At 42.6% G+C, this 26,469-nt stretch overlaps 1 protein-coding gene across 11 annotated transcripts in view; it reads left to right on the forward strand.

Annotated features, from left to right (window-relative positions):
* The window catches only part of cnksr2a (connector enhancer of kinase suppressor of Ras 2a), a 496,167-nt gene that overhangs the window by 242,174 nt on the left and 227,524 nt on the right, over positions 1 to 26,469 (forward strand). For all 11 annotated transcript variants that reach the window (XM_055644411.1, XM_055644413.1, XM_055644414.1 and 8 more), the window contains exon 8: positions 21,165 to 21,233. In XM_055644411.1, the coding sequence (XP_055500386.1) occupies positions 21,165 to 21,233 (69 nt within the window). The remainder of the gene's footprint in view (positions 1 to 21,164; positions 21,234 to 26,469) is intronic.

The raw sequence follows: 26,469 nt of genomic DNA on the forward strand, positions 1-26,469 counted from the left end.
AACCAGCAGACAGCCATAAAATATTTCCATAATTTCACTTTTATTTCAGATTTCCAACATCTGCAATATTTAGCTTTGGGGTTAAAGTAGAATTATGTAACGTAAACTAAAGTCAGGTTATTTTATTTGGACTTGGCTTCAGTGGGGAAGGCTGCAGACAGCTGCTTGTGAAAGATCACTGACAGACACATTGCAATTTCTGCACCAAATGAAGCACACAGAAATCCTTTCACTGGCTTCAGTAGGCCAGCTATTATTTGTACTAGTAGGCGATCAATGACATTCCTCACAGTTGTGAGTCAAGAGGGATTGGGTGAAAAGGTTATTGTGGGAATAATATTACCACGGGTATGAGTTTGTAATCTTGTGGACTTTGCTATTATCTCAAATTTTTAAGATAGAATCTCGCTGTCTTGCCATAATTTGAGTTGAGTTGTCAGGAATAGAAAGTGCAGATGGCACAATGGTGCAGCTAGTGGTGGTGCTGCTGCTTAGATCCAGTGATAAGGGGTTGAGTCCTTACCTCGGGTACTGTCTGTGTAGTTTCCACATTCTCTTTGAAACCATGTGCTATCCTCTGGGTGCTTAAATCTCCTCCCAAACATTCACATTGAGGAGGCTGACAGTTTAATTGGTGTCTCTCAATTGCCCTCGTGTGTAGGTTGGTGGCGCAGTTTAGGGCGAATGTGATGGGAATGAAATGGGGTTTCATATAAACGAGTATTTGATGGTCTACGTGAGTGGTGAGCTGAATGGCCTATTTCTGTGCTGGGTGACTGTAAGGTTTCAAAGTTACACAAACATTAGATTACACAGTTGCCAGGACAAGGATGTCGAGAATAATGCACTGTTGCTTGCAAGAATGTACTCAACAAAAATTAGTGATTACTCTGGGGTTAATCGATCTTGATAAGATGGATAAATCAGGAGTTGGGACATGAGCCACGTAGCACAATTTTGAAGCATTAGAGGGTCACTTGGATTTGGAATTATAAACACATCTGGAAAATCACACCCTCGGAGAGAAGAGCAAATTACTGTGAGCTCTTCTCGAGCTCCCTCCCCAACGTTGGCTCCTCTTCGATGTTCATGGTCAAGGTTTCAGGTCTGTTTATTAGCACGTACCAATTAAGGTGCAGTGAAATTCAAATTACTTCTCAGATATACATTCCACCACTCTTCTTAGTTGTGACTTATTTTCCATTTTTAGGTTTTTGAATTGAAGAAATTACTTTTTCTGTTTAGGCAAGATAATGGATGAAATATTTATGGTAGATGGAGCAGAAATTTATTGTGGCGGGAGGGAATGAGAATGTGCTTGCTGCTGTGTGGTTGGTGCTCAGCCCATCATTCAACCCCAGACAATCTCAATGGATGGAGTGCCAGTCTCACATCCACATTGGCAGCTCTTCAGCCCTACCAGGTGCATCATTATAACATAGACACAAAAAGCTGGAGACTCTGTCAGTCTGAAGAAGAGTCTCGACCCGAAACATCGCCCATTCCTTCTCTCCAGAGATGCTGCCTGTCCCGCTGAGTTACTCCGGCTTTTTGTGTCTATCTTTGGTTTAAACCACCATCTGCAGTTCCTTCATGCTCATTATAACATATTATCTGACTGCACTAGAATATTTTCTAATCCCCACCACAACAATATGTTGCACGACCTGAAAGGGAAAGTTCAAGTGGAAGTTCACCTTCGTGTTTATTGTTACTTAACCAATTAAGGTACAGTGAAATTTGAGTTACCATACAGCCATACTAAGTGAAAAACCACATAACATGAAATTTAACATAAACATCCACCACAGTGGAATCCACATTCCTCACTGTGATGGAAGGCAATAAAGTTCAGTCATCTTCCTCCTTTGTTCACCCGTGGTCGGGGCCTTTGACCCCTCCACAGACCAATGTCCGAAGCCCTCGCGTTGGGATGAACGAGACTCTGGCGTCGGGACAAATCTAAGCACTCTGCATCATCGAGCTCCCGAGTCTTTTTCCCCGAGACTGCAGCTTCACGGTGTTAAAGTCCACAGGCACCGCGATCGGAGCCCTTTCACTGGCGTTCCTCGGCAAAGGATCGCAGGCTTCGCGATGGTAAGACCGCGCCGCGCCCGCGGCTTGAAGCTCCAGGCCGGTCTCCAGGAAAGGCCGCACCACTCACGTTGTTAGGCCGCAGGGGGGGACGGAGATACAACACAGAAAAAAATCGCATCTCCGTCGAGGTAAGTGATTGGAAAAAGATTTGCCCGATCCTCCCCACCCCCCACATAAAACATATCAATAAACATTGAAACATACATTTAAGACATACTTAAAATAATAAAAACAGAGATGGGACGAGACAGACTGTTGGCGAGGCGGCCATTACGGGCAAAACCTGAAGGAAAACAGACATTTCTGTGTAATCATACCTCCATGTCGGGCAAAACACAAATTTCAAGAGGAATATAACATCTATGGAAGGAATGGGTGTGCAAAATTTTGGGTCGGCATTCTTATTCAGAAATATTGCTTGTCGGAAAGAAACAGATACCGTAAATATGACCTCTGGATACTATCTATTTTGTATCTTTCCTTTCGTTTACTAAATCCATTATTTGTAAAATCAAAGATAATTTTCAATGAAAATATAAATCGTGCATGAAAGTTATTCATATTGAAAAACCTCCTGCTCCACACTGCCACCAGGAGGCCAGAGCAGGGACTAGTGGAGGTTGGCATATCCATGGGAAAAAACATTTTGAAAACATTATCATGCCATGAATCCCAATTGAGAATGTAATTAATCCATATTAAATAATGGTTAATGCTTGCATAGGATTTTTGAATGAAAAGCTGTTGAAATATACTAATTATTATTAAAATGTAGAAAATCGATGCTCATAAAGTCCAATGTGTAGAATCATGGCCTTGTAGAGATCAGGACAAGACTGAAAACCAATAAATAACTGTGACATTTCATTAGTGTTTCACTTGATTAATATCGACTATGCAACAAATTCAAATAATTAACCAAAATAGTACAAAGGCTGGTAATTACCAGGAATGGTCACTTTAACAGCACAAAATAAGCATTGAAATTACTGTCCAAGCAGCTTAATATGGAATGGAATTGAATACTTTATTGTCACTTGTGACAAGTCACAGTGAAATTCTTTGCTTGCATGCCCAAGGCATACAATAGTCGCCACATTTGGAGCTGACAAAGTTCGTTAGCCAGCTCCACCCTCTTTCTCCCCCTCTTTCTCCCCCCTCCCAGCGGTTCCCCCTTGCCGGGTCCTCCATTGTTCTTCCTCCTCACGGTGGTTCCCCCGCGCCCTCGTCTACCCATGAGGCGTCACCGCCGCCGCCGTCACCGCGAGGCTCCGTTAGTCGCGAGGGACCACCACCACCGCTGAGGCTCACTCCCACCGTACTGCTAAATTTAATGGACCACACTTTTTCACACATGTTTTCTTTCCTGAGCTGACATTTCAGAAACCCGCAGCCAAGCTAGATAAGATCTTTACTGAGGCAGAAAAAAACATTTTTGGTGCCGTACAGAGATGGCAGTTTGCTTATTATAATTAGATGCTCCATGGAAAAGCTGCCTGGAGGGTGCATCGCAGGCACCAGGATTGGAGTCGGACTTCACCTGATATCACAAAGAGAAACCACAAAAAACAATAAGTTTCCATTAACAATGCTTTGTAACAAAGTAGAAATACTGTATTCATTGAGTCATAGACTGATACAATGTGGAAACAGGCCTTTGGCCCAACCTGCCCACATCGGCCAACATGTCCCAGCTACACTAGCCCCACCTGCCCACGTTTGGTCCATATCCCTCCAAACCTGTCCTATCCATGTACCTGTCTAACTGCTTCTTAAATGTTAGAATAGGCCCTGCCTCAACTACCTCCTCCAGCAGCTTGTTCCCACCACCCTTTGTGTGAAGAAGTTACCCTTCAGATTCCTATTAAATCTTTTCCCCTTCACCCTAAACCTATGTCCTCTGGTCCTTTATTCCCCTCCTCTGGGCAAGTCACTTTGTGCATCTACCTGATCTATTCCACTCATGATTTTATACACCTCAATAAGGTCACCCCTCATGCTCCTGCGCTCCAAGGAATAGAGTTCCAGCCTACTCAACCTCTCTCCATAGCTCACACCCTCTAACTCTGGCAACATCAGATCTGTTTCTGTTTTATATAATTATTTATTTACAGCATTCTTGTTTGCATGCAGTGCAGTGAAAAGCTGAAATGAGATTTGTGGAGGTTTGTTTTGCTTCATTTTGTTTGAGACAACGCTGATCGGTGCGTTTAACTGTCATGTATGGATTTCTTTAATTGCTGTGAGGTAATGTCTGTCTCGGCATGGTAGTGAATGTACAAAACATAATTATAATCGGTCAATGCACTGACTTTGGCAGCTTGTTGCAGCTCCCCGTAGTCCAAGAATTTAAAACCTCTGAACTTTTGAGATGCCATGAGTCAAGAGTGCTTTATTACCACATGTACTAAAATGGAACAATAACATTATTACTTGCAGCAGTACAAACGGTTTATAAACATTATTCAATAGATTATATAATAAACATTACATTTCAATAAATAATTAAAAAGAACAATATAGTGCAAAAATCAAAATGTCCCTGATTCAACCAAGGCAGTTCAGAATTTTTAGGTTCAATGATTGTTGGGAAGAAGCTGTTCCTCAACCTGGATGTTATAGTTTTCCTATACCTTCTTCCCGATGTCATTGGAGTGAAATGAGAGTGTGGTCAGAGTGGTGTGCATCCTTGATGATGCTGGCTGCCTTTTTGAGGCAGCACTTTCAATTGATCCCTTTGATGGTTGAGTGGTTCGTACCCGTGATAAATCAGTGTTCACCACTTTTTGTAACTTCCTTCATTCCTGGGCGTTCGAGTTGCCGAACTAGACCATGATGCAAACAGTCAATATGCTCTCTACTGTACACCTGTAGAAGTTCCAGAGAGTAATCTCCTCAAACCAAGTAGAAGCATTGATGAGCTTTCTTTACGATTGCACTAATGCGCTGGGTCCGGAGCAGATCTTCAGAGATATGCACGCCCTGGAACTTGAAGTTGTTGACTCTCTCCTCCAATTCACACATTGATGAAGATAAAAATTGTTATTCCTTTAAAATAATATTATTTTACTGATCTGATTTTTAAGTAATTCAAAAAGGCATCTTATTTTAAATCTTTTCATCTCAACATGCAAGCTTCCAAAATTAATAAGGGCCACAGAAAGAGCTCCAACAAGGCGTCATGTTTTATATTAAGGTCTAAATACTTTGTCTGGAAAACAGATTGTTAGCATGCACTGCAAAGTTGAAGTGTGTGAACCTTTCACATAATTACTAGTCTCAAAATGTTACTTAGATTCCCAATGCAAAACAAATGAACAAAAATGTGCATCTTGACACTATGATTTGTATCACACAAAAAACATCTGAACTGAAACAATGCTGAAAATTAACTGCCAAAGGAAGTTTGTATCAAGTTAATGGAACGATGCTGATTTCCAATTGTGATGTATCGTAATTTTCACAACGAACAATGAAATAAACTGCAGGGAGGAACTGCTGATGTTGGATTAAACCAAAGACACTTGCCGCTCCATGGTTTTGGAGTATTATTATCAACATATTTACCGAGGGTGATCATTGAGTTATTACACTCTGTTTCTGCATAGAAACATAGAAATTAGGTGCAGGAGTAGGCCATTCGGCCCTTCGAGCCTGCACGGCCATTCAATATGATCATGGCTGATCATCCAACTCAGTATCCTGCACCTGCCTTCTCTCCATACCCCCTGATACCTTTAGCCACAAGGGCCACATCTAACTCCCTCTTAAATATAGCCAATGAACTGGCCTCAACTACCCTCTATGGCACAGAGTTCCAGCGATTCACCACTCTCTGTGTGAAAAAAGTGTTTTTCATCTCGGTTTTAAAGTATTTCCCCCTTATCCTTAAGCTGTGACCCCTTGTCCTGGACTTCCCCAACATCAGGAACAATCTTCCTGCATCTAGCCTGTCCAACCCCTTAAGAATTTTGTAAGTTTCTATAAGATCCTCTCTCAATCTCCTAAATTCTAGAGAGTATAAACCAAGTCTATCCAGTCTTTCTTCATAAGGCACATGACATCCCAGGAATCAGTCTGGTAGGATAGGAGGTGGATTTCTGCAGAAATATATCCTCAGGCTTAGGCATGCACAGAAAATCAGAGTTGTGATGATGCACACTAAATAAGCTACAGGAAAGACCCTGAAGATACATCTCTGGTGAGATATGCCCCAAGTTGTTTTTTAAAAAAGCATTAGCACTTTGATGATGCACTTCAAATCTGAAAGTATACTGAAATCATGAATTCTATTTGAAGGGCAATTATTGTTGCTACACAGACAGTTATTGGAGGCTATCTAGTCAAGTCCAAGAAACAATAAACATTTGAGTGATCTCTTGATCTACAAATCAAAACAAAAATACTGCAGATACTTGAAAACTGAAGAGAACAGAAAATGTTGACATTTCTCAACTGGTCAGGTAGTGACTGTGAAGAGAGAAACAGACCTATCCTGGCCTTTCACCGGGATCTGGGTGCAATGTTGCACTCCATGAGATCTCCCTCGTCAGTCAAGCGGACCTGTTATATTCAGCTGTTAAGCCACTTGGGATGTCAGTTTAAAATGTAGAAACCAGCAACTCCAACAATAAAACACTCTCTCAGCCATGCTCTTCATGGGTCAGCCTTGATCAGATTTTGAAGTAAAAAAGCATTTGTAATAATTCTCACACAAATGCGCAGGGATCGCTGGTCAGTGTGGACTCGGTGGGCCAAAGGGCCTGTTTCTGCGCTGTATCTCTAAACTAAACTAAACTAAGCTAAAAGCCTGATATATAATATTCTGCAGCTGTAGCACAACTATGGTTATCCCAGTTGTTTTTTTATTGTAAATTTACAGATACAGCAAATTACATAATTGATGAGAGAGAATATATTACCCATCACTTTGAAACTGAAAAAAAAAAAAAAAATCTTCATGGCCAACATATTATGACATTATTTATGCCTACCATTTTTGCTAAATTTGTTTAAGATGCCTACAGCATTTTGTTCATACTTCTTGAAGACTTGTTGACATGGGAATTCCATTCCGCCCATTCAACTGCAAAAACATTGTGGCAGAGAGACTGTCAGTCACCCCTGGTCTATGGCCCTTGATTCCTAGCCTTCCTACTTTAAACTGGCCATGAATGTATCACTCTGATTTCTTTAGCTCAGCCGAATTAAAGCCCCTGTCCCACTTTCACGACCTAATTGGCGACCTCTGCCGAGTTTGTCCTTGACTTATACTCACAGCATGGTCACCACGAGGTCGTAGGAGGTCTTCGTAACTCTTCCTCATGCTTGTGAGTGGTCTCCGCGTACTCGTGGCCTCAAGTCGGTTGCGGCGTTTTTTCCAGCCTGATAAAAAATGTCCAAGAGTAAAAATAAGGTCGGCATGGAAAAAATCGATACTTTTTACTCGTAGGTAAGTCGCAGTAGGTCGTGATGGTAGTTGTAGGTAGTCGTAGGTCGGTAGCTGGCCCGAGAAAGAAAATGCAAACATTACATAATTTTATCATGTGATCATTTTCCACTCGTAGCTAGTCGTAGTTGGTCTTAGGTGTGGAAGACTGAGGTCAAGGGGGGTCGTAGGAGGTCGTAGACATAGTCGTAGGAGGTCTTTTACTTTGGCGAGTCAACACAACATTTTTTGCCACCCGTCTAGGGTCTTCTAACCTCGTGGATTAGGTCGGCCAAGTGGGCCAGGCCCTTAAGGAGTTTAGCTGCAAGTTGGATAATGCAATTTGCAATGGATATTTTTAAGGCAGAGATAGATAGATTCTTGATTAGTACGGGTCAGGGGTTATGGGGAGAATAGATAGATAGATAGATAGATAGATAGATAGATAGATAGACAGATAGACAGATAGATAGATAGATAGATAGATAGATAGCTTTTTATAGAAGGCAGGAGAATGGGGTTAGGAGGGAGAGATAGATCAGCCATGAATAAATGGCGGAGTAGACTTGATGAGCTGAATGGCCCAAACCTGCTCCTATCACCTATAAACATGAAGTCAATTAAATCATGTACTGTCACCAGGATTGATGGGAGAAAGAGGCAAAGGGAGCATCAATTGCAGCATTTGTGGGAGATGATGAGGGAAGGTTAGAGGGCACCTTGGTGGCCAGGATGAGGACATGAGGTGGGCACATGGTGTTGGGCAGTGGGCGAGGCAGGTAGTTGACATTTGGTGTCGTCACAGACCAACAATTAGAATTGGTTCACAGTGAAGTGGGAAAGCATTTGCTTTCAGGGGAACAGATGGTAAGATCAACATTTGCCATTGATGGGCGAGTGAGAGTAATATCGACAATTGGTATCAAGGTAGGAAAGGTCTGAGGCAGGCATCATGTTGGGCAAGGGAATGGAAGCAGGAGGCTAGCAATGATTTTGGGAGGAGGGTGGGTACAGAGAGTGAGGGTCAGCAATGTAATGGGGAGGGTGGGTGCAGGGAGTGAGGGCCGGCAGTGTGTTGGAGAGGAGAGTGAATAAAGGGAGTGAGGATCGGTAGTGTGTTTGGGAGGAGGGTGACTAAAGGGAGTGAGGATCGACAATGTGTTAGATAGGAGTATAGTATTAGATAGTGTATTAGAGAGTGAACGTTTGTAACACGTTGAGTGGGAGAGTGGATGCAGGTGAGTGGAATTAAGACCACGGCATATTGAGAAGGGGAAGTTATGCAGTCTATGTTCCTCAATTCTGAGGAAAGTGTATAAACTTCTTCTTGTGTATGGCGTGCACAGCCTAAAGTTGCAGATCAAGGGTAGACATCCATGCCAGGACAGCATCAGTTACCGGGTGGAAAGCTTTGATGGTGGGAGATTGCAACTTTCACGTGGTCCACCCTGTTTCGGCTGATGCAATTAACCTGACGTGCACAAACAAATAGTGTATAAATAGTGTATAAACTGATAGTGTGGTTTAATTATGGGGAGATTTGGGGTAAAATTAAAGAATTATAGGAAGTATTTGCAGAGTGCTACGATATGGATTGCTGTGGAATACTGATGTTTCTGACTTACAGTGAAATCAGCGAATGGACAATTCTCAGGAATGGAACACTTACAAAATCCAGGGCAAAAGAAGGGGTGAGCCATTTAAGGGGTAATCCCACCAAAATAAGGGATGCCAATTAGAACACAGATGAGGATACACTTTTTCACACCGAGAGTTGTGAATCTGTGGAATATCTGCCTTAGAAGGCGGTGGAGGCTGGTTCTCTGGATACTTTCAAGAGAGAGTTCGATAGGGCTCTTAAAGATAGGAGTCCGAGGACATGGGGAGAAGGCAGGAATGGGGTACTGATTGTGGATGATCAGCCATGATCACATTAAATGGTGGTGCTGGCTTGACTCCTGCACCTATTGTCTATTGCCTGTCTGCATTCTAGCAACATAACATTGGTGTGAAAGCTCCATCATCGTAATGCATCCCATTTGTATCAACAGGAGTTGAAATGATCTGGCATCACAGGTGAATAGAGTGGTCAGGAAGGCTTTTCAGCACATTGCCCTTCATCAGTCAGAGCTTTGTCTCAGAAAATAAAATTGAATTGCATCTCCTTATTTTGATGTTATATAGTTTCCAAATGTTAGTGCTTTTGTTTCTCCTAAAAATGAATTCCATGGAATTTCTGATGGTTAGTTCCCAGTAATTTTCAATGCACGGAAACTGAGGAACTTGCAAGAAAAAGTCTGTTCAGAAAATTACTGTTTGCTGACAGTCATGATAAGTACAACTGTGCAAGAGTTTTCATGGACGTGTCCCAAGAGCCACCTGAAATCTTGTTGAATGGACACAGCTACAGCCTTGTACAAGAAATATGGGGTGTTTTCCTATGGCTTGTATTTGCCGAGCAATAAAAGTTAATTCTCCAACCAAAGACAGTGTCCCCAGTGATAAATGTGTCCAATTGGATGGTCGCCCTTTTCAATCCAGGGTGAAATGTTCACCATTACAGTTCATTATCAGTCAAGTGTTGTGCTAGTTACAGTGTACAGGTGACAGTACGGCATTACATTTTTGCCTGTGTGCAATTTTACGAAGCACGAGTTTATGCATTAGACAATAGATACAGCAGTAGGCCATTCAGCCTTTCGAGTCAGCATCGCCATTCACTGTGATCATGGCTGATCACCCACAATCAGTACTCTGTTCCTGCCTTTTCCCTATATCCCCTGACTCCGCTATCTTTAAGAGCTCTAACTAACTCTCTCTTGAAAGCATCCAGAAAATTGGCTTCCACAGATTTCCACAGATTCACAACCCTCTGTATGAAAAAGTTTTCCTCATCTCCATTCTAAATGGACAACCCATTATTCTTACCCCTTATGCGGGTATTTGAGAAGGAAGGTGGCTTGCCCTATCTGTTTTTAAAAGAAGTTTAATTGTTTCACAATGAAATACACCACTGAAGGAAAAGTGCATAACATTTATCTTGTAAGGCAAAAATAGATGTACTAATCATGTTTCTGTGTGTAATTTCTGACAATTTAAAAAGAGTACAACTGGAACAAAAATGTAATTGCTCTAAACAGGCGGTCAAATGCCGTTCAGTAAACCAGGAAGCAAACATTGGGATTATGAAATAAAAAGCTGAAAATGTTGAAAGTGTGCATCAGGTTGTTCATTACACCGTTTCTCAGTTTCACTGACTTTTTGTATTTTATCAAATAAAATGTCAATTTCTTGGTATTTGGTTGAAATTCAGTTTAAAATATTTTTTATCTTCTGAGAGCAAAAGGTAAAACCATTTTCCCCCCTAATAATAGTCATTTTAATTAGGATCTAAATGAACAGATCACCAGCTAACATATACAGTAGAACCTGTTGGTTGACACCAAATGAAAGTTGTAATTAATTATTTAATGGACAGGTGAATTTGCTCAGCTAGTTGCTACTTAAAGGGCCTGTCCCACTGTATGAGGTCATTCAAGAGTTCTCCCGAGTTTCCCCTGATTCGAACTCGGAGAATTACGGTAATAGTCATTCGTAGGTACTCAGGGCTCTCGTGGACATTTTTCACAGTACTGAAAAAACTTCACAAGTTACCGCGTTTCCCGAGTACCTGCCGTGAGCATTACGAGCCGCTTCGAGACATCCATGAGCTCCGACGTGGCCGCTACGTACATTCTATGTACTTACCACAAGTTTGATTTTTTTTTTTAAACTCGGAAGAGCTCTTGAATTACCTCGTACAGTGGGACAGGGCCTTAACTGGTGGAATCAAAAATCTGCTTTCACAATTTTATCATCATCTTTTCTAAGTACCCACAAAGTGGTACTGTATCCATATTTGGATGCTGTTGTTATAGTGAATTGAAACTATTTGATGAAAGGCTTCTTTCTGTCTAGTTTGTCTGTGCCTGATATATCAGTTTGCAATGAGATGTCAGGTCAACTGGTCATCTTTGTTGCTGATGACATTAGAACATTGAACGTAAAACAGTACAGCATGAGAACAAGCCCTTTGCCCCACAACGTCTATGCCGAAAAATGTTGCCAAGTTAACCTAATGAAATCTGTGCACATGTGATCCATATCTCTCCATTCTCTGCATATTTATTCCCTCTGAAATGCCACTATCTTATCTGCTTCCACCATCATCCCTGTGTGTTCCACCCACCCACCATTTCTGTGTTGAACATTGTTTGTTTCCTCAACGTTTGTTTTCTTCAGTTATTTCTCTGTTATCATATCTCTTATTTGATTCACATGCTATATTTAAGAGGGAGTTAGATGTGGCCCTTGTGGCTAAAGGGGTCAAGGGGGTATGGAGAGAAGGCAGGCGCAGGATACTGAGTTGGATGATCAGCCATGATCATATTGAATGGCGGTGCAGGCTCGAAGGGCCGAATGGCCTACTCCTGCACCTATTTTCTATGTTTCTATGTTTACTCCGTCATGGTCACAGGTGAATTTTTAAATCTTTAAAATGTTTTACTTCGCATTTGCTTTATTACTTCGCATTTGCTTCTGAGAATTTGTACTTCTCTTTCCACGGAGACCTGTACACCTTCTAGCCTATATAGAAAGAGTTGCAAAGGTATGCAGGACTTTAAGAAAATTAGGAGGTAGTATAGTTTTGGGCCCTATATTACAAAAAGGTGACTGATCAATGATGGCTTCTTGAGATAACAGACTGGCTGAGGACTGAAAGAACCACCTATTGCCAAAGAAGGAACGGTACATCTGCTGAAGCTAGAAAGATCTGTGGTGGAGATGGGGAATGGATTTGGAGATGGACTTCAGGTCAAATGTGCCAAGGGATTGCAAGGACTAAGAGATGAGCGGGAAGGTTTAGAAAGATAACGAGGCAGTGAAGTATGCTGTTGGGATGTGTGGATGTGCATATTATATATTGGGCGGCACAGTGGTACAGCAGTACAGCCTTACACCCAGGCTCGATCCCGACTACGGGTGCTGTTTGTACGGAGTTTGTATATTCTCCCCGTAACCGCGTGGATTTTCTCTGAGATCGTTGGTTTCTTCCCACACTCTAAAGACATACAGATTTGTAAGTTAATTAGCTTGGTATAAGTGTGTGTCGGATGATGTTAGTGTGCAGGGATCACAAGTCGGAGTTGGCTCGGTGAGCTGAAGGGCTTGCTTCCGCGCTATATCGCTAAACTAAACTAAAATTATTTTCTAGTTAATTAATTAAATTTATATTTTCACTGGATTCAATATAGAATGGCTTTCATCCCCACTTCCATTTATCAATTCTTCCTGGTGGCACTCACAGCACAGTTCTCCCTGTAGCATGAGATAACTGTTTACAAGAAAATATCTGGACCCATTTACCTTAAATTCCACAACGGGGAATCACCAAGTTTCTAAAGATCACAAAGGATCACAAAGCTGAATTCGGACTATTATTGAACACAAGGCCAGTTTATAATTCTTACTCTGCTTTTCAAAACCCTCCATGTCCTTGCTGCACCTTCTCTAGAGCGCTCAGATATTAGATGGTCCATATTTACAGTGAAGATAAACACAAAAAGCTGGAGTAACTCAGCAGGTCAGACAACATCTCTGGAGAAAAGGAATAGATGACATTTCGGGTCAAGAGGGATCTTGATCTGAAACGTCAGCTATTCCTTTTCTCCAGAGATGCAATCTGACCCACTGAGTTACTCCAGCTTTTGTGTGTTTATCTTTGGTTTAAATGACATTTGCAGTACTTTCCTGCACATATTTATTGTTGTTCAACTATTGATGGCCACACCTTCATCTGTTAATGCTCTAAACTGTGGAATTCTATCATAAAGCCCATCTACACCTCTTTTATAGAGGCACTTACTTAAAACCTGCCTCGTTGACCAGACTTTTGGATGGGAATGTACAAGGCATAATTAGTAAATTTGCAAATGCTTCTGTAGATAGCAAAGATGATGATCAAGAATTACAGCAGGATCTTGATCAATTGGACAAGTGGGCAGAGGAATAGTTGATAAAGTTTAATGCAGATAAATGTGAGATATTGAATTTTGGGAAGTCTAACCACGGCAGGGCCTTCACAGTACACAGCAGAGTGATGGAGTCTTGTAGAGCAGATGGATCTTGGAATGCATGTACATAGTTCCTTGAAAGTGGCATCACAGGTAGAACCATGAAAATGTTTCTAGTTTTAGGGCAAACGACACTGACTTTAATATTTGTAGGAAAGAACTGCAGATGCCGGTTTAAATTGAAGGTAGACACAGAATGCTGGACAAACTCAGCGGGACAGGCAGCATAGATAAGATGGTCTAGAAGGCATTTGGCACATTGGCCTTCATCAGTCAGGACTTTGAGTATAGAAATTGGGATGTTATGTTACAGCTATACAAGGTGCTTGTGAGGCCACAGTTGGAGTACTGTGTTCAATTTTGGTCACCTCATATTAGGAAAGATGTTGTTAAGCTGGAAAAAGTGCAGAGATAATTTACAAGGATGTTGTCAGGACATGAGTGCCTGAACTATAGGGAGAGGTTGGGCAGGCTAGGACTGTATTCCTTGGAGCGTAGGAGTGTGTAAAATCATAAGGGGAATAGAAAGGGTAAATGCACAGTATCTTTTACCCAGAGTAGGGAATCATGAACCAAGGGACATACGTTTGAAGATGAGAGGGGAAAGATTTAATAGAAATAGAGTGACAACCTTTTCTTACAGAGAGTTGTGGGTATATGGAATGAGCTGCCGGAGGAGGTTAGCGAGGCAGAAACTATAACAATTTTTAAAAGACATTTAGACAGGTATATGGATAGGAAAGGTTGGGATATGGGCCAAATGCAGGCAGGTGGAACTAGTGTAATGGAACACCTTGGTCGACGTGGGCAAGCTGAACCAAAGGGCCTATTTCCATACTGTGTGACTCCCTGTTATTTTCTGCATCTGGTATTGGATTTTGATTGATAACATTGGCTTGGGGAATTTATGATGTGTATAAATATGTATTTATTACTGTTGACTGTGTTTAGAGACTTGGTATTCAGTATTAAATACCTCACCTCCTGACCTCTCAGACTTTCGGCTGCAATCAAAAGTGTAATATAATTCTCGTGATGCAGCCACATGCAGCTGAAGCATAATATATTAAAGTCAGGGTGGACACAAAATGCTGGAATAACTCATCGGGACAGGCAGCATGACCCGCAGAGTTACTCCAGCATTTTGTGTCTACCTTTGATTTAAACCAGCATCTGCAGTTCTTTCCCACATATATTAAACTCAGTGTCATTTGCCCTAAAACTAGAAAAATAGTCATGGCTCTAGTGACCAGCCCGCCACCACCTTTGGATGATGAGCAACCTGATAATATCTGTGCCCATTCTAATATCATTCATAATCAAGGAATGGGATTTCAAAAACATGTAATGGTGTCACTAGGATCCATAATGTCTTTAAAAAAAGGGTTACATTTTTAATAGAAAAATGATTAGTATTGAGGAAAGGCATTGAATAAACTCAGAAAAATATTTAAAATGCTTTATGAAATGATCTGACTCCATGATGATTGATGCTTATTAAGCAGCCAATTTGCCAAACCAGTGGCTTGAATTTATGCCAGTTATTCTGACATTGATGGAGCTAAGCTTTTTGAGCACTAAATCAACCATATTGATGTGAATTCCAGCACACTATTAACCTTCAGCATTTTTACACAAGCCACAATGCTTCACCAGTCAACATTTTTTCTTATATTGATTATATTGATTATGATTTTGGTCTCTCGTATCAATGCCAGATCTCAGAGCAATGCCATCAGCCGTGTTTCCCCCATCTATCGGTTTATAACCCACTCTTTCTCAAACATTCCCAGTAATATCCCTGGGATTCTCATGTGTAGGAAGGAACTGCAGAGCGGATTTAAACCAAAGATAGACACAAAAGCTGGAGTAATTCAGCGGGACAGGCTGGATCTCTGGAGAGAAGGAATGGGTGACGTTCCGGGTCGAGACCCTTCTTCAGACGTCTGAAGAAGGGTCTCAACCCGAAAGGTCACCCATTTCTTCTCTCCAGAGATGCCGCCTGTCCCGCTGTATTACTCCAGCTTTTGTGTCTATCCTGGGATTCTCATGGCTGTTAACCCGAGGGAATATTTACTGTGGCCAATTAAGTTAAGAATCAATGGGATCAGAAATCAGAACACTCGGAGGTAACGTCTCAGGTCACAGGGATAACATGCAACCTCCACGCAGACAGCACAGGAGACCAGGTTTAACCCTGCGTCTCTGGAGGCGTGAGAATGCTATGCTATTGACAGTGCCACAGTGAAATCTGTGTTTATATATAGTGTATATAACATAGCAAACTAATCCAGTGACAAACATTATAGAATCACGCATTCCCTGGGTACGGGCATTAATGAAGGTGGAAATGATGATATTAGTATATTGTACAATTGTGCTTGTGCAATGAAATTCACTGTTCCACATGAAGCTCGCAGAGAAAACAGTATGAATTGAATTGAATGAATTTTATTAGCCAAGTATGTATACATACAAGGAATTTGGCTCATAAGTAACAACACGATATACAGTAGACAATTAAAATTAAAATATGATTTAAACATGTGAAGAATGAAATAAAATACCGGAGCAAAAGGAGGCTACCGATTTTTGGCACTTGAGTAGAGCTACTGCTCATGGAAAAAAGCTGTTTTTATGTCTGGCTGTGGCGGCTTTGACAGTCCGGAGTCGCCTTCCAGCGGGAAGTGCATCAAAGAGTTTGTGGCAGTATAAAACTGGACCATCATTGCCTGTGGCAAACAGTAATGATAAATACAACAATGAATTCATGGGTTTCCTTGGATTCACGGGAGGTGGTCTTGGAGGGGAGGATGCTCCTCAAACTCTTGGATAATACAGCTCACCCCCTCCATGACACACTGGTCAACCTGAGGAGCACCTTCAGCAACAGACTGGTTCCACCAAGATGCAGCACAGAACGCCACAGGAGATCCTTTTTCCCTCTGGCTATCAAACTGTACAACTCCTCCCTTCTGCCATGACTTCCCTTCCCCCTCTCCGCACCTCCACCCCATCGCAATCTTTACACATCCCCAATCCTTTCCACTCATCACTTTAATTTCATGTTTCATGTATCTTGTTGTGTTTTGCGACTGTTGGCAGATCAATTTCCCTGCTGAAATAAATAAAGTTCTATCGTAGCGTATCGAATGCAGAACAACAGAATGGTGCAAGATTGTATTGCAAAATCTGAGTAGTGTGATAATGGAATGATTTAATGAAGTGGAATTAAATGTAAGTGTGCGTGGCCACACTTCCGATCATGGGTGTGAAAGACGTGATTGGTTCAGGAGTCGGACAGCAGTCGGGGAAGAAGCTTTTCTTACGTCTGAACATCAGAGCTTCCCAGACTCCCATGTCATCTCCCAGAAGGTAGAAGAGAGAAATGGGAAAGGCCAGGGTGACGGACATCCTTGACTATATTTCCAGCCTTCCTGAGGCAATGCTTCATGAAGATAGACTGGATGTAAAGAAGTGATAAGCCTGTGATGGTCTGGGATGTGTTCAGCACTCTCTGCACGTTCACTTGGTTAAAGGTAGACCAGTACAATACCAAACTGAGATGCCTCCTGTCAGAATACTTTCAATAATACACCTGTTGTGGTTAGTGGAGATTCTCGTTTATATGCCATATCTTCTCAGACATCTTTAACGGTAAATACGCTGATGCGCTTTGTTGATCACCACATCACCTGTGAGGGGACTAGACTAGGTTGCTGTTGATATGGATGCCTGGGAACTTGAAGCTGTCAACCATCACTACACAACTCTGTGGATGAAGACAGGGTTGTGTTCACTCCCTCTCTTCCTTAATTTAGTAAACAATTCTGTTGCCTTACTGAAATTAAGAGCTGGATTATTGGCCTGACACCATGACACTAGGTTAGTGATCTCTTTCCTGTATTTCATCTCATTATTGTTGTTGATTGGCCAACAACAGTGGTGTCATCAGTGAACTGAAAGATCAAGTTGGCATTGTTCTTGGCTATATCGCCCTGGGCGTGCAGGGATCAGAGCAAGGGACTGAACACACAACCATGAGGGAGGGGAGTGAGCATTGAGAATCAGGCTGGCTGTCCGGCTGAGCTTCCTGTAACAAATTATCCATTCTCAGCCCTTGCTGGTCATGTTTTGTCGTTATATTTAAGCATATTAGGTCGGGTCTGTAGAACCGTTGGTGCAAAGCCATTTGAGACAGCTTGTTAATGAAAGTAAGCTGTAGTAAATTTAATCAGAAGCTTAGACCAAGAGGTGTCTGAAGTGGTTACTGCAGACTCTACGATGTGTCATATCTGAATAATTTACCACATCCCATGCAAATGCACCCATGCTTGATCATTGAGTACCAGTACATTGTGATCCATGCAATGAATGTACAGTACCAGGGTGATTTGTATTTTCTATATTCACACTATTGAAGTACAATCTCCTACTCTCTTTGGACCTCCTGAGCTGTACTGTCATTGTATTAAATTGTAGCATAAACCAACATGAAATACAGAAGTGTTCCTCAATATGCCTGGGAGAGAGTCACCAAGCAGTGGTCCGAGATGGATGAAACATCAGGATCCACTTGATGCACAGGAAATGATCCAAATCTTTGACCAATTTAAGATCCGCAACCATGCTTACTGCATTGGAAAGTGAAATGAACACCAAAAATACTGGAATTACTCATCAAATCAGGCAACATCTCTGTAAAAGACATGACATTGGAAAGTGAACTGGTTGAGGGACCACTGCACTCGGATATGTGCTGCGGCCTCATGAATGGGGAGTGTCATGGAAATGTGGTTTGTTGTATCATCCTTGAGCAATGGCCATTTCATGCCATCTCAGTTTGGCAGGGCTTGGAGAATAACAATTGACAGTTATGATTGTAAAACATGGTGGATGCCTACTATTCCACAGACCGCATGTGGAGTTTTCTACCAGCAATAGCATGCAGTAGTGGAGAGCACATTGGCCACAGTTTGGTCATCAGATCAGGAATAGAGTAACAAACGTCCAGACGGCAAGGAAGCGAGAGTTCTGGGGTAGCCTATTACTACTGGTGGGACTTTGTAACAGTAACGTGAAGGCATTGGTGACCTTCATCTCCACTGACACTGGGGCTGACTGTGAACCAGGTGCAACAACTCAGTTCATTGTTCCTCTGAATGGTTTTCAGTTTAGTTTATTGCCCATGTATCGAGTTTCAATGAAAAGCTTTTGTTGCGTGCTATCCAGTCAGCAGAAAGACAATACATGATTACAATAGAGCCATTTACAGTGTATAGATACATGATAATGGAATTGTATTTGGTGTAAGGTAAAGCCAGCAAAGTCCGATCAAGGATAGTCCGAAGGTTACCAAAGAGGTAGATATGGTAGGTAAAGTAGCTGGATAGTCTATTATGTGCCTGCTTAGTCTCTTGTGCTCCAAAGATAACTTATACTGTAATTTATCTGATGATGGTCATAATAGAGCACTCGCACAATAAACAAAGCCAACATTCACTTGTGTCATAGTGACGATGATCCTTGACTCACTGATGAATGATGTCACCCAGAAATAGGTACTTGCACTTCAACTCGGCTGTACTGATGTGGATTACTGTAACATCCATACAATCAGCTTGTGGCCTTGGGGCAGAGGCTCCTACATGTTCCATGTTGTGTGCTCCCTACCTAGTTTACTGGCTGCTTCCTCGTCATCATCAATTTGTTTCATAAATTATCTCCTTCACTAACATGATTTTTTAATGTTAATATTGTTAAACAATACTATCCTGATTTATTTTCCTGCCAGAAAACAGTGCCTCCCGCTCATCGTTTTGATGTTTTATTCTTTAAAATAATTACAGAATAAAAGTTACAGTTTAATTTATTGTCACGTGTACCGACCAAAGTACAGTGAAAAGCTTTTGTTGATGAATGTCTTGCAGAACAGTGGAGCTGCAGACATCTTGAACACTCATCTACCTCTGGGGTTGCCAACTTTCTCACTGCCAAATAAGAGACAAAAGGTCAAAATAAGGGCCAAATGCCCGACGGCAATTCGTTGACCGACTCAGCCGTGGCTGGGTGAATGATGAGTTGGCCCGGGAGCTGGACTGCACACAAAGCCCTATCGGTGGGCCAGCTGAGGACGTCGTGCAGCCAGGGCCAGCTGGGCTTTCTATACTGCTGTACACTACTGTACACTTTCTATACTGCTGTACACTACTGTACACTTTCTATACTGCTGTACACTACTGTACACTTTCTATACTGCTGTACACTTCGTTGGGATGGGTGAGGAGGGGCTGGACGCGGCGCTCTGACCTGTTAGTCCCCTCGACCCGAGTAGTAGCAGTCAAATACGGGACAACGGCGGTCCCGTGTGGGACAAACAAAGTTAGCTCAATATACGGGATGTCCCGACTAATACGGGACAGTTGGCAACTGTACTCATCTCCCATTAAGTGAAATAGTATTACAGTCAGTCAATACAATTTGTGTGACAGGGAAGGTAGCCATCTACCCTGCCATCACCCTGTAGCAGGTGGTCAACACGAGGAGAATTGGAGGAACAAGGCTGCAGAGTCCACATTGAGATCCAGGATGGAATAAAAACATTATTATGAGTCTTACTTACATACGCAAGGCCATAAGGGCCTGTCCCACTTAGGAGACCTAAACAGCAACCTCTGGTGACCTTGCCCCGGCCACCCAAGGTTTCCATGAGGTCACCGGAGGTTTTGGTCACTCTCCCTAATGGTCGAAAGTGGTTTCCGCGTGGTCGAGGCTTCATCTAGGTTACTGCTATTTTTTCATCATGATTATAACCGGCCTGGACTAAAAATAGGTTGCCGTTTTAAAAATCGCTAATATTTTAGTCGAAGCCGGTTTTCTTCATATAGTCGAGGAATGTTTTCAACATATGCGTGGAAGGTGGTAGGAGGTTGCAGGTCACCTCGACCTTGATTTTTTTTTGCCTGGCGAGCAAGGTCACCAGAGGTTTCTGTTTAGGTCTCCTAAGTGGGACAGGCCCTTTATTCTACAAGGGAAACAAAACCTACCATTTCATAATTTCTGCCAGTGCTTCTCATTTAACTCCCACCACTGAGATGTCTTGCACATATCCCTCAAGTATGCATTCCACAGTTTGGGAGCTTCTTCCATACAAGAACTGCCCTGAAGTTTAAGCAAAAGCTGTGTATTGATTCCAAGTGAATTTAATAGACAATCAGAATCTTCAACATCAAACAGGCCCAAATCTTTTGATAGTGAATGACCCCTCTGGTATGTATGTTGGGTGGTGTATGCAATTAAATTGGATAGATCCCCTGATCAAGCAAAATAAGCATGTTTGGATTCAGATCATTGGTTTTGTCACGGCAAAGCTGCATTTAGAAATTAAACAGGTGTTAAGTGTATTGAGCGGTAAACAACAGGATAACTTTAAGCATTGTTGTTTAACGAAGTGAGTAAATGTTGCATTCTTTACTTGATGCTGCGTCTGTTTTTCTTCAACTGTGTTTCCTTTTTTCCCCCAAAAGTCTCCTGCGGATCGATGCAAGAAAATCCACGCTGGGGATGAAGTGATTCAAGTCAATCATCAAACTGTGGTACGTGTCACTAAAGGGCTGGATGGGATTCTTGTTGAAGGTAGGATTTGTTTTGACAGTGAGATATGGGGCCCAGCTTATAATAATTGATCTGTGTTAAATTTGCATTCTTTGAAAGCTCTTGCTATTAATCAGTGGATGGTGGGTGCCAGGCTACACTTGTAAGTGGAGAGTGGTTCAGCAACATTTTGTTACTTTATGGACCATTCTCCTGACAGATTTGTTCACGTAAACAATGAGATGATTTTTACCAATATCATTTTTTCCAACAAGTCAAGCATAGAGACAATCAAATTAATCTAAATTAATGATGTAATTTGACCAAGCAATATCTGGCACATTATTAAAAAGTGTCTTGAAATGAAATGAATTAAATGAGAAAGTAATGTTCCACTTGTTAACATAGGTTCATGGGAGAAGTGGAAGAGAGGGATGTTTCAAATACTGTATGGGTGGAGAGGGTGTGGTGTTAAATCAAGTTTGATGTGTTTAGACTGTAACATAATTGGGCAAGCTTACATCAAATACATGATGCAAGATGGCTGCTTGTATTTGCATACTAAATTATGTTAGTTTGTGGTTTGTCCAAAGTGCTCCATCATAATTTATGGGATTAACAGATGTGATTCTTTTTTTTAATAATAAAATGCTAAGAATAGTGCAGAGAATTAGACTGTGTGGTAAAATCCAGTTATGGAACTGCAAATAAGTTAAAGTTGCAATCAAATATAAATTCTGACTATATCCCATGTATGTTTTTCAATCATTCTAAGTTGTGGACCGTATTAAAACATACAAATTGTCTTTGCTACTGGTGGCACCATCTTCATATACCAGCAGGCAGAGTGTACACAACATATGTTCTAAGTGTACCAGGCCTTGAGCAACCTTGAGAAGCCATTTACATGCCCCTAAATTGCCTCAAAAGTTGTACACCCTAGGTCTGCCCAGAGATTGCCTTCTCTCCTTCCATACTCTGAATTACATTGGATTGAGTTACATATGAAATCCATAAATGTTTGCACTTCTTCAGCTGCCTAATTGTTTGAAATGGTTGAACAATTAACCAATGGAATGAAAATGGTTGGCAGTTATTGGGCACCTATCACCCTTGCAGCAGCTGAGGGCAGGTGGACAAAATGTAACCCCACTTCCCAATCACTCGAAGTACGTAGACATAGATTGTTGGGAAGGGGACCATGAGAAATCGAAAGCAAGAATGATAAAGAAGAGGATCTTTCATGTATGAGGCTTTGGTGTAGATCACTGTTCACCATGGTTATGAGGTAATGAGGACTTCAATTTTGCAAGTAGTGATTCCTTTGTAAGTTGCACACTCACAGACCACACCAATAGACTCAGCACTGAAATCATTAGGTAAAACTGACGTTAGGTATTCATCAGAGGAACCAAGGGCTGGTATGTTCCAGAATAGATGAACTTTGACCTGCAAAATGTGATAATTAATACAAAATAATTCTCCAAACCCAAACATGTTATTATACAAGCTATTCAAAAATTCAGGAAATAGCCTACTTGCAGAGAATCTATCAAACCGCAACCTCCTACCTGAGTTCACAGCCTCAGCTTTTCAAAGCTGGTCGGCACTGAAATAAACCTGCAGCAAGAATATATCTGTCTCCCAGATGGTTCTCCCCATGGAGAGCAAGGTCACTGTCAACTTTGTACCCACAGGCCAGAGCTGCCATTAGTCAAATTTGTTATTGCACATCACATTGGAGCAGTCACCCACACACTGTGTTTATGAAGAAGCTATTTCATTTACATTTTGGTCTTGGTAAGGAACGGGTAACATCTCAGGCACAGGGATTTGCCAGTATTGCAGCTTCCTACAGCTCCAAGCAGCCTTGAAGCCTACATTCATCAGGGTTCTTTTGAAGACCCTGGAACTTTTCATCAACTAGTAAAACGTTTCCATTGCAGATTGTTGTTGATCACCAGAATTTTCTCAGGTATGTCCAATGGCTGCAAGGATAGACCATGGGGAATAAGGACCACCTCTGCCTCCCTGGGCCTGTTGCAATATGTTAGCCAACTGCAGCAGGTAAAACAAGTCATATATGTACCAAGACCATGGTGGAATATACCATTGGACTTCCCAAGATGTCATTTTGTGGTCTCTATGTCTAGGAGTGCACTACTGAACAAATATGAAGACTTGTAGGATGGAACTGCAGATGCTGGTTGACACGGAAGATAGACACAAAATACTGGAGCAACTCAGCGGGTCAGGCAGCATCTCTGAAGGAAAGAAGTCGGTGACCCGAAACGTCACCTACTTCTTTTCACCAGAGATGATGAAGACTACATTGTTATGTGCTACATGCTGAAGACAGTGGATGGTCCAGAGGAAGAGCAACATGGAAACTGGGAGTCACAGGAGGCACAGAATTAAGAGCTGCTGGAGTAGGAGTGCAAAGGGGAAGAGGATGGAGAGCAGGGATAGATTATTTGTCTAATATCCACTGCATCACCTGCCAGCTGCGGAGAGAAGCGTTGTCAGCAAGGATACAAACAAATCACTAATTGAGTGAAACTTCCTGCATTGACTGGGGATTCTCACAACTATGTTCATGTTAACTGTTTCCATTGTTTTTTTTACACATAGGAGTCCATTTCAACCCATCAAGTCTGTGCCAGCTCTCAGATCAACTGGAGAAATGGCAGATAGAGTTTAATCTGAGCAAGTGTGTGGTGTTGCACTTTAGGAGATCGAATGTGAGGGGAAAGTATACAGTTAATGGCAAGACCCTTAACAACATTGATGTACAGGTGGATCTTGCTGTCCAAGTCCATAGCTCTACGAAAATGGCAACACAGGTCTAGGAGTGGTAACAAAGGCATATGGTTTGCTTGCCTTTATTGGTCAAGGTTAGGGAGTCATGATGCAGCTTTATAGGACTTTGGTTAGGCTGCATTTGGTATGTTGGATTCAGTTCTGGTTGCCCCATTGCAGGAAGGATGTGTTGGCTTTGGAGAGGGTTCAGAAAAGCTTTTCCAGAATGCTGCCTGGATTGGAGGGTATTAGCTACAAGGAGAGGTTGGACAGACTTGGATTGTATTCTCTGCAATCCCAGAGTTTGAGGCAGCCAAAGATGAGGCAGTCAAAATCTTTATCCCAGGGTGTAAATATGAAAGACTACAGTGCATAGTACTAAGCTGAGTGTGGCAAAATTTAAAGATCTGCGGTGCAATTGTTTTTCCACAGAGAGTGGTGGGTGCCTGGAACGCACTGGCAGGGGTGGTGGTGGATACAGATACAATAGTGACATTTAAGAGGGTTTTAATTAGGCACATGGTTACAAAATGAATGAAGAAATATGGATCAAGTGAAGGCAGAGATTAGTTTAATCTGGCAATGTGTCCAGTAGTGGGCCAAAGAGCCTGTTCCTGTGTTGTACCATCCTCCAACCTACAGTATGTACAAAGAGCAGTCCCATTCCTGCACTAAATTTCCCTGTCAGCTATTCTACCCAACTTCCCATCAACTCCTTCCAAATTCCACCATTGTTGCAATCAACTTTACCTGTTCCTGCCAGGGGCTTCTTACAGTGGCCGAGAAAGGTTCCTGCCCACACTGGAGTACAGGGCTTCCCTCCTGGTATTTCTCTCTTTGATGGGGCTGGCCAGTTTTCTTTCACTAATTACATGGGTTCCTTCCCTCTCCCCTGCAACCTCCCTCCCTCTATGCTGGACATGGCACGTGTTGGTGCAGGGGAGTGTAAAGAGCCTGTCGCACGAGCATGCAACTGCATGCGGCAAGCGCGACCTAACGTGGTCGCTTAAGCTGTACGGCCTCGCGGGGCCGGTCCCACTTCGATAGCCGGAGCCGTATGGAATTGTGCGGAGCTGGTCCCGACATCGCGCGGGGCTCCGAAAAACTGACAGTCTTCAAAAATTCCACGTGGCAACGGCCTGCCGGTCCGCAGCCGCCTCGACGCCGTACACACCGCCTCGACGGGCATACGCAGCATCTCGACGCCGGCCGCAGTGTCTTGACATACGTCACGCGCAAACTTCCCGCGGACTTCGCTCAAACTTTACGTCACTCACTCGACCTCCGAGCGGCCCCCGCTTCTGGATTGGTCGTGCTTGCCGCATGCAGGCGCATGCTGGTGGGACCGGCCCTGTACCGGGATCACTCGACCTCCGCGCGACCCCCATTTCCGGTTTGGTCACGCACGCCGCATGCAGGCGCATGCTGGTGGGACCGGCCCTGTACGGGGATCACTCGACCTCCGCGCGACCCCCGCTTCCGGTTTGGTCGCGCTTGCCGCTGGCAGTCGTATGCTCGTGGGACAGGCCCTTTATTTTCCTTTCTCAGGTTGCTGTGCAGCATTTATTCTGAACTCCTTTTGATTGAGGGTAGTCCATTCAGGAACCACACACAGGTGGATCGGGTGGGCAAAAAAGCTTTTGGCACATTGGCATTCATCAGTCATAGTGTTAAGTATAGAAGTTGGAAGGTCATGTTGTAGTTATATAAGACGCAGGTGAGGCCACACACATTCGCTCAGTCTGCCTTGAACCTACCTTATCTCCCTGTTGCTAAACACTTTAATTCTCCTTCCCATTCCCACACTGACCTTTCTGTCCTAAGTCTCCTCCATTATCAGAGTGAGGCTAAACGCAAATTGGAGGAGCAGCATCTCATATTTCGCTTGGGCAGCTTACAGCCCACTCGTATGAATTTTGATTTCTCTAACTTCAAGTGACCCCGGCATTTCCTCTCTCTCCATCCCTCCCCCACCCAAGTCGCTCCAGATACTCGTTTTGACCCAACAAACAGCTAACAATGACCTGTTTCCTTTATCATTGTTACTTGTTTGCATATCTTTTATTCGTTGGTCTGTATCTCCACCATCATTGTCTTTTCCTCTCGTTTCCCTTTCCCGTGACTTTCAGTCTGAATAAGCATCTCGACCCAAAACGTCACCCATTCCTTCTCTCCAGAGATGCTGCCTATCCCACTGAGTTACTCTAGGTTTTTGTGTCTACGGTTTAAACACAGCATCTGCAGTTCCTTCCTACATATTTTAGAGTTTTGTGTTCAGTTTTGGGCACCGTATTATAGGAAAGACATCATGCTGGAACGGGTGCAGAGAAGATTTAGGAGGATGTTGCCAGGACTCGAGGGCCTGAGATATAGTGGGAGGTTGAGCAGGCTAGGACTTTATCCCTTGGAGCAGAGGAGGTTGAGGGGTGGTCTTATAGA

Source organism: Leucoraja erinacea, chromosome 13 (assembly GCF_028641065.1).
Source record: "Leucoraja erinacea ecotype New England chromosome 13, Leri_hhj_1, whole genome shotgun sequence".
Lineage (NCBI taxonomy): Eukaryota > Metazoa > Chordata > Chondrichthyes > Rajiformes > Rajidae > Leucoraja > Leucoraja erinaceus.